The sequence below is a fragment of the Orcinus orca genome, chromosome 12 (genome assembly GCF_937001465.1).
Source record: "Orcinus orca chromosome 12, mOrcOrc1.1, whole genome shotgun sequence".
Lineage (NCBI taxonomy): Eukaryota > Metazoa > Chordata > Mammalia > Artiodactyla > Delphinidae > Orcinus > Orcinus orca.
Window position 1 is genome coordinate 32,370,098 of NC_064570.1, and position 9,627 is coordinate 32,379,724.

At 38.5% G+C, this 9,627-nt stretch overlaps 1 protein-coding gene across 4 annotated transcripts in view; it reads left to right on the plus strand.

Annotated features, from left to right (window-relative positions):
- ARHGAP18 (Rho GTPase activating protein 18) overlaps positions 1-5,695 on the plus strand; it is a 132,295-nt gene extending 126,600 nt beyond the window's left edge. For 2 of the 4 annotated variants that reach the window (XM_033407494.2, XM_049695231.1), the window contains exons 14-15: positions 2,537-2,598; positions 4,179-5,695. In XM_033407494.2, the coding sequence (XP_033263385.1) occupies positions 2,537-2,598; positions 4,179-4,270 (154 nt within the window). In that variant the 3' untranslated portion in view covers positions 4,271-5,695. Of the gene's footprint in view, positions 1-2,533; positions 2,599-4,178 lie in introns of all 4 variants that reach the window. The other 2 variants (XM_012536528.3, XM_049695230.1) reach the window with 1 other exon arrangement.
- Positions 5,696-9,627: the final 3,932 nt, after the last annotated feature.

A 9,627-nucleotide genomic window follows, 5' to 3' on the forward strand; every position in this document is an offset into this window, starting at 1 on the left:
CTGGGCTTTCAGTAAGCCAGCATAAACTTCCCTTTCAACCATGCTCTGAAGGAAGTATTATCTTACTTCTGTTATACTGATAAGAAAACCAAGACTTTGCAAGGTCATGCGTTACATAGGTGGTGGAGTAGAGCTGAGTTCTAAATCTGTGGTTTCTGTCCCCCAAGGAGGTCCTTTAACCCCTCTCCATACGGGCTCGAGCGCCTAGAGGCTCTCATGAATCTGGAGGCCATTGGTGCAGAGTCTGGGACTAGATGGACTTTGGGGGGATTGAAGTCCTGGGCCAGTTGGAATTTTGGGGGATTAAGTTCTGGGAGCAGTCGGAATGTCTTGGATGTCTTTGCTCCCTAAAAGTTCTCTCCACTTCAAGGGAGTCAGTCCACAAAGGGTGTACTTGAAGATCTGGCCAGACTTCAGACATAAGCAGCTCTTCCAGGCTAGACATGGTTTAATTTACACAGCATTTACTTGCAGGACCCAAGTGCTCAATTTAATCTGTACTTGTGTTCCTCTACTTGTAGATGACACAAGGTGTGACTCTGAAGTTGTATGATATATTCCACTCTGACTTCAATATTTAGGGTAGAGTAGGATAATAGTAGGCATACTCTTATAAGAAAGCACCAGTTTTGTGACAGTTGCCATTTGCATATTTGGATTTTCTGCTTGTGGTGCTTTGCTACCCCCTTAAGTGGAATCCCTTCTTCTACCTCCCCCCTTCTTGCCGTCCTGCTTCACCCAGAGGGAAGTCTGGTAAGCATCTTGGCCCATTTGCCCTTTCCCCCCCAGTCCTCAGCCCTTTCCCTTATGCTTGGGGATGCCGGAAGCAGATGATCTGGATCCAAATACCAGCTTTTCCTGAATCATCTTAGGCTAGTTTTTATAATCTCTATAAGTCTCAGATTCCTCATTGTAAAAGTGGGCCTACATTACAGCCTTGTGATAATTAACTGGGAAAATGACCGTGAAGCGCATAGCATTATCTGTCTGGGCCATCTAATAAGTGAAATTCTCAGTAAGTGTTTATGTGTATCTTCTTTCACCACTTTCCCCTCCTCCCATTCGCATTCCACTTGTATAGTGACAGTGGGAAACCCTACTTCCCTCCATCCTTTTCTTCCCCTTCTTCCTCTACTGAAGCCAAGAACACATGAATGACATAAGTGCCCAGTGTCTTCACCAGTCTTTGATAACGACTGTTGTCTTTTCTGTATGGATTTGTTGATTAGTATTAAGTGAAAGCTCATGTGTACCAGGAAATCCAGTTCAGGTTTCTTTAAAGTGGCATAAGAACATAGATACTCAAGAAGCAAAATCTGAGAACAATATCTGACTAGAATTTTTTTTTAGTCTGCCAAAACATTCCGCTTGGTTTTCATGAAATAATGACTCTCTTTATACTCATAGTTTATTGGGTTATGTACTATATTTAAAATGAAAATAGAATTATTACATTATTTAATTTCAAAAAGAAGCATACGCCAGTTTGAAAGCGAAGTGAATCGTCTCTTGGTCAGGATACAGCTTAGCAGGGCAGATCTTAAGCATGAGGACTCCCAGAGCCCTGAGCAGTCAGTGTGTCATGGACAGCAGAGTAGATGGAGCTGGATAACCAGATGAGCCATTAAATGGTTGGTTAGGAAAGCCTCTATGTACTCTTTTTTTCTAATGGTTTGGATAAAAGTCAGACCTGGTTTTCTCTTCTCAATTCCAGGGAGTGTGTCCTCAGGGTCTTCTGTCAGTGGTTCACAAATCTTTCTGAGCATCAGAGTCCCACTAGAGAGCATTTAAAAACCACATTCTTGGGTTCATGTAGACAAATTAAATCAGAGTTTCTAGAGCCCTGGATCTGATTTTTAGCAGGTTTCCCAGATACAGAGATTTTTGTAAACCACTGAATTTTACCCATTTTTATTGTTTGAACCTAATGCTCTGGAGAGTTGATTCTTTGAAGAGTATAAACCTGTACGTGCGTCCTACTTGTAAAGTCTTCATAATGAGTATTTGCTTCTGTTTTGAGTGTATGTACCTCCCGTATTTGGACGGTCAGCACAGGGAGGTTTATGAACCATGTCCTAGTCTTTATATTCATCTTGCAGACTATTAGAGTGGTCAGCACAGCAAACCTGTGATAAATACCTATTGAATAAATACAATGTGAAAATCAAGGTGGAAACGTTACTTCTTAGAGTTTTATGAGGACCTTTTTGGTCCCTGTGCAAAATAGATGACCATATTAATAATTTTATTGGCAGCTAAAATGTTACTTTTCTTTTTAACTTTACAAATTTAGGTACTGATTTATTATTTCACCTTCAGGTGTACAGTTCCATTTGTTTATTTTAATTTACAGGCGTGACATTTTTATTACCTATTCAGTGCATTTAACAGATGGGAAAATACAAACGTGTAGATAATTACAGTATGTCTAAGTTATGAATTTTCCATACAAGCTAGAATTCCCCAAGGACATTAAAGTGATTTACTTGCAAGCTGTCTGATGATGCAACTAATCAGTTTGTTTTATCCCTAGTAGTGGGGTTGCCCAGACTCTCAAGAATGGGGAAGTTTTTTTGTATGAAATTGGAGGAAATATTGGTAAGCGCTTTTTTGTTGTTGCTATTTATTTATTTATTTATTATTTTATTATTTTTGGCTGCATTGGGTCTTCGTTGCTGTGCGCGGGCTTTCTCTAGTTGCGGCCAGCAGGGGCTACTCTTCGTTGCGGTGCGCCGGCTTCTCATTGCAGTGGCTTCTCTTGTTGTGGAGCATGCGCTCTAGGTGCCTGGGCTTCGGTAGTTGCAGCATGTGGGCTCAGTAGTTGCCGCACGCAGGCCCTAAAGCTCACGGGCTTCAGTAGCTGTGGTGCACGGGCTTAGTTGCTCCGCGGCGTGTGGGATCTTCCCGGACCAGGGACTGAACCTGTGTCCCCTGCACTGGCAGGTGGATTCTTAACCACTGCACCACCAGGGAAGTCCCGGTAAGCACATTTTTTAAATCTTGCATTCCATATGCTGATTTGACATTGCCAGTGGTTATTATTTATGTCTTTGGGAGAGAAAAAGAAATTAGAAGTAAAATATAGCAAGCTGTAGATAGTTAATGAATATTGTGGATTTCTTTTTAGTGGTCTCACCTTTCTGTTCTGGCTCCTTAGAGCTTCTTTGTACAAATGCCCATCTATGTGGAACCTGAGCCAAAGGCAGGTTCTCTAAAACAGGAATAACTCCTAAAATGGTTAATGCAGTTTTTCAAAACTTTTTTCTTTTTTATACACTGATGGCACATCTTAATAAAGGAAGTAATTGAGCTCATTTAAGACCAAGATGACACTTTTATTATGGTACAGTACTAGATATATTTAGTGAAAGCAGAAGTTATTTTTGCCATTGTTGATTGCCTACTAAATAATATACATATGCATACATAAACATATTGTTAGCTTATGAAATAGAAATAAGATAAATGGATTCGTTTTGACCATGTCTCATATTTTATTTTCCCACGTGTAATTATCAATGGGTTGTACTCATCTTCTTATTAAAATTCAACATAAACGTTTTCTCTTATTTTGACCTTTAAAAAGGTAAGAGTGAAATTGTCAACAAATAAATGAAATGGTGTTTAATTCAAAAGAGTAATTGAAAATATTTTAAGATAAGTTTATAGAATTTTTTTCTAGGACTTCAAAATTTTAGTAAATATTGAAAGTTGAATACAAGAATGTGAAGACTCCTAAAAATTTAAATAAACCACAACTCCACTAGAACTCTGTATTGTTACCTGTATTAATCAAGATTATTAGAAAAAAAAAGATTAAGTATTAGTATATTTGATTTTGCATTTTGCTATTAGATATTGGGAATTAAGCATGGTTTCTTACTTAGGTCAATTCAAAACTGTTGCCACTCTTAATAAAGGTGAATAAGCTTTTAAGGAACCATTTAAAAGCCCATCACAGAATTTTCAACTTCCTAAATTAATTTGAAACCTGCACATTTAGAGAACTACTCAATCGACTTTTCCAATATTTGGCCAAGCCTTATAATATTATGGGAGACAGGAAAAAATGAGAACTATTTCAAAGCGTAAGACTTGAGTTAAACCACTAGGCTTAAAGTTAAAATTGCATCCCTATCTCCCCACTGTATTAAACTGATGCAACATCTCTTTACTAGGGGAACGCTGCCTCGATGACGACACTTACATGAAGGATTTACATCAGCTCAACCCCAATGCTGAATGGGTTATAAAGTCAAAGCCATCATAGAAGTCTTAACGCTGCAAATAACCACAAGGACTCCCTTAGTCATATTTGCTGGGTCAAGAGTGTAAATAAAAGAAACAGTGGGACACTTTTATTATTCAAATGTACCTGACTCTTGAATAGTGACACACTCAAGCTTTAAAAAGTTATAGATTTGTGCTGCTGCCAGATTATGTTAATTATTTTTATTCATATTATTATTAGAAAACATCTCTGGAGTGAGAAGAAAGGGGCTTATTTAGCTTGGAGGCTATTTTCATACACTCTGTGGAATGTGTCCAGAGTGACATCATTTTCTTTAAATGTGAAAATATACTCTCTTCCCTCTCTTTTTTTCTCCTAAAATAATACATACAGTAATATATGCTTTTTCACCTTTCTCTCCTCCTGACATCTGCCTTCCCCCAAATGGGTTTACTTTTCAACCAAAAAGGTAACAAATACCAGGTATGGCAAGTTGTAAGGGCAGTACCTCTTAAATCAGACTGAATTCAACAGTATTCCTGTCTCTATTGAACGTTAATATTTATCTCTTTGAATCATTTGTTCAAACAGTAGCATCCCACTTCTTCCTGTTGTATCACATGAAGTGATTTGCATTTTTTTTTCAGTTTATCTGACATGTGCACAGAACTGTATCCACTATCAAGAAAATAGAACTGTCAGAAACTGCCAATTATTACTGCACCATTTAAGACTTACATACTCAGAATAAATTTAAAAATCCACGTGGAATAACTGGATTATGGATAACAAGAGAGTGAAAGCCAGACCACTTCACGTATGCTGTAGTCTTCTCAATGAAACTTAAAAAGTCATAGCTGGCTTTACCTGTTGTCATATTAACAGTACAAATGTGCATGATTGTATGATCCAGTAATTGTTGAGAATGTATTCTGCTGAAAGAGGAATTTTTTTTTTTTTAACTCATAAATAAGTCAACAGTAAGAGTTATTCTTCTGGGTATGACACAGTCATATGAACAAGCTTTTGTTTGTGTCCTTATTTTAAATAATCAGAGCAAATTTATTACAATGCGGTGGAAAGGACTATTCCCAGGGATTTTAATGCACAAACCATATTGTGAAAAGAGATGAGCCTCTGTACTGTAAATAAGAGGAATGAAGTGACAGAGAAATGTTCAATATTTTTTGAGTTTAGAGTGTAGTAAATAAAAGGTGATGTAAATAAATATTGCACAACTGTGTTTATGATACTTTTATTAGGACTTTAGGAAAAATTGCACATTCTCAGAAGCTCTTGATGTCACTCTAATTAGGAGGGAAAAATGCTGCTAATGAGAACAGTCGCAAATTTTAATTATAAGAGCAGCCTGTGGATATGATCACTTAAATATCTTTGTGGTGATTTGTGCCATTGCTTTTTTATTTAAAAAATTTTTATAATTAAATGCTTTTTTCTAAATTATCTTCTCTTGGAATTATTACTTTTAACCTTATCCGTTCATGAGTATAATAATGGACCATTTTTGTTTTTGTTAAAAGCCATTTCTACTTTTACTGTTCCTATTTATTGTTCCTGTGTAATTTTTAAAGTGGGAAGACACGTGGGAGATTTAAACTTGTTTCCTTTCTTTTTTTTTCCTTATGCGAATTTCTGTTCTTTAGGATTTTTCAAAACACACTGTATTCTATTTCTGAATTTGACAGTATATATTAATTTCTCAGTTAGTAGAATGTTTTATTAATATTTTCATTTAATGAAGACAGTTAACAATATAAAAGCAAAATCAAGTGCTTAAAGCATTTTAGGGGTGCCCAACTTAAATAAAAGACAGGGGTGAATATGATTTAGATAAATGGCTGCGTAAAGCATGTGTCAACTAATTGTCACCACATTTACTACTCACGGCAGGGAGTGGGGAGACACAAGAGGCTTTTGATAATGAAAAAGTAGCAGATCTTGGTAAATAAACATGAAAATGCCACTTTATTTGAGTCCTTCTTAGAACTCATGACCTGCGTTCATTGACATTGAACAGTAAGTACTGCATTTAAATAACCAAGAAAAATGTCTATCTACACTTATAAAAGAGGAGAAACTTTATAGTGTATAGTCTTAAATATAAATGCCCTTGCATTTTCCCAAATGCCTTTTCTGTAATTTTTTTTCTAGTGAATTTTAAATCTCTGGGTAGATTAGTTTTTATTCGTTTGTATGTGAGGGAAAATAAAAACAACAAATATGTTTGCTTTGCCTCTCAAATATCCTAATTCTTAAGTTGCTGGTGAAAAACAGAGAGCTGGTATTTATAGAAAACTGGTTGCCCTGTTAATGTTTTGGAAGTGCTTCCTCTTTTCTGGAGGGGGTTATTATGAGTCTTTACAATTGCACAATATTTGCTTACTGCTGCTATAGAATTCAGTGTAAACTCCTTGCTAGCACTCTTTGGGAAAAGCAGTTTATTTTACTGACTTTATGGGATTTTTCATTACTATCTTTTCCTACTTTTTCAGATTAGACTGGTTTGTACTTTCTTCCTCACTGTCCTGATTTCTCACCTATTGATCAGTAGGTGGCACTATTGGTCAGGAATTCCTTCGCAGCTAAACTTGGAAGTTTTGAAAGAGAACCTGAGTTCAGAGTATGCGGTTAAGACTCAGTGCCAGGCATCTGCAAGACAATTAGGTAAGAACAGCATGGATCTCTCTCAGATCACTGATTGTGAAAATTGTAAATAATAATTCCAAGGTTTCTATGTTCAGTCTGTTAGTCTGCTTTTATCCTTAACTTGTTGAGTGGAGAGGGAGGGTGGGAGGAGGGTTATCTGAGTCACAATTAAACATTTTTTTAAAATTAATTAATTAACTTTTGGCTACATTGGGTCTTCGTTGCTGCACGGGCTTTCTGTAGTTGCAGTGAGCGGAGGTTACTCTTCGTTGCACGGGCTTCTCATTGCAGTGGCTTCTCTTGTTATGGATCACCGGCTCTAGGTGCACGGGCTTCAGTAGTTGTGGAGTGTGGGCTCAGTAGTTGTGGCTTGCGGGCTCTAGAGCGCAGGCTCAGTAGTTGTGGTGCACGGGCCTAGTTGCTCTGAGGCATGTGGGATCTTCCCGGACCAGGGCTCAAACCCGTGTCCCCTGCATTGGCAGGCAGATTCTTAACCACTGCACCACAAGGGAAGTCCCACACAATTAAATGTTTTGGCAATGTCTATTTCAAGCAGAAGGATCATGATAAGAGGAAGACAGTGAACCAGGAAATTAAAAAGAGAGATGTCTAAGAGGACATAATAACCTCTGTCTTTAGTGTATATGTGCTTGTTTCTTCATTCAACAAATATTTATTGGGTACCTACATGTATGTGCCAGACAGGCTCTACCCTTGAGGTACATCAGTGAGGAAGAGAGCTCTGCTCTTACGTTCCAGTGGAGGGAGACAAATAATTAAATAAAATGAATTAATAAGTACAGTCAGCCCTCCATATCCAGAGGTTTCAAGGATCAAAAATGTTTGGATGTTTTCATGAATCCTCTAGATGTTTGAGTCAGGAGAAGGCAGGGAGGCAACTACGAGAAATCTGCCTTTTATTCAGCATCTGAGGACTGCAGCTGCAGAGGGAAATTACTCAGTAAGGCAGAGGGCGTGTCCTGGCTTAGTAATAAAACAGTTTAGTAGTAAAGGCTCAGATATTCCATACATAAAGTACTCCAAGCAAGGTTAATGGGCAAGTGTAGACGCATTTAGCAGTGGACTGTGACTCAGAGCTACAGGATGAAGATTTGATCCAAATGAGAACAGATTCAGTTATTACAGGTAGGAAAACCTCAAGAAATTATCTTTTTGCAAAAGAAATAGTAAACGATTTAACAGTCTCCATATATGTTAATGTTGCAAATGTATCATAATATGTAACATAATTGTGTAACAAAAATATCTACAATAAATATTCAGTATTAAATGAATATGTGTTTGGATAAAAAAAGAATCCAGAAGTTCCAAAAAGCAAAATAAATTTGCACACTCTGGCAACTATTTACACAGCATTTTTATTGTAGTAGGCATTTTAAGTAATCTGGAGATGATTCAAAGTATATGGGAGGATGTGCATAGGTTATATGCAAATACTGCACCATTTTATATAAGGCACTTGAGCATCCATGGGTTTTGGTATCTGCCAGGGTCCTGGAACCAATCCCCTGCCGATACAAAGGGATGACTGTAAATAAAATTACATGGTATGTTGAAAGCATGGAAATACAGTGGAGACAGAAAAAGGATGAGCAGGGAATGTGACAAATAACGGAGGGATAGGCTCATTCCAGTAGTAAACAGGGGGTCTCACTGAACATCTAAAAACTGAGCAAAAACTTGAAGGAAGTAAGGAACTTGCCACATGGATATCTGGAAGAAAGCATTCCAGACAGGGTATAACCAGAACAAGGACCCAAAGGCAGAAGTGTGCCTGGCTCACCAAAGATTAGCAAGGATGCCATCATGGCCGGAGTGGAGTGAGAGCCTGCGAAAGTAATGGATGAGGTCAGAGAGGGAACACCAGGGTGAGTGTGGGCGTGAGACCATGGAGGCCTTGTATCAGGGCGACCATAATTTATTCAAATTAAAACATTTTTGAGAGTGAAACAGGGCACTGTTGGTGAGGGCAGTAGCTGTGGAGTGATGAGAAGTGATCAGATTCTGCATATCTATATCTATATCTATATCTATATATATATATATTTTTTTTTGGTATGCGGGCCTCTCACTGTTGTGGCCTCTCCCGTTGTGGAGCACAGGCTCCGGACGCACAGGCTCAGCAGCCATGGCTCACGGGCCCAGCCGCTCCGCGGCATGTGGGATCCTCCCGGACCGGGGCACGAACCCGTGTCCCCTGCATCGGCAGGCGGACTCTCAACCACTGCGCCACCAGGGAAGCCCTCTGCATGTATTTTTGAAGGTAGAACCTGCCGGGTTTCTAGTAGGAGAGAGAAGGAGGATGCATTTTCAATTGAGAATAACCACAAGATTTTTGACATGAGCAGTTGGAAGGATGGAGTTTCCAACAACAGAAATAGGGAAGAAGAGGGTAAATCAGGTGTTCTGAGGGAAGAGGGATTCAGGAGTTCATCATGGATGTATTGAATTTGAGCTGCCTATTGGACATTCAAGCAGCAATGTCAAGTAGGCAGTTATCTGCGCAGAAACTCAGGAGAGAGGTCTGGGCTGGAGTTACCGGCTTGTAAATGGACTTGAACCATGAGCTTGCGTGAGATCACCAAGGGAATGAGTGTGCATATAGTAGAAAAAATAACCAGGAGTGGAGCTTTGGAGCTACCCAACATTAGAGGTGAGAAAAAGAAGGAACCAGGAAAAAGATTGAAAAGAAGAGACTGTTGCGATAA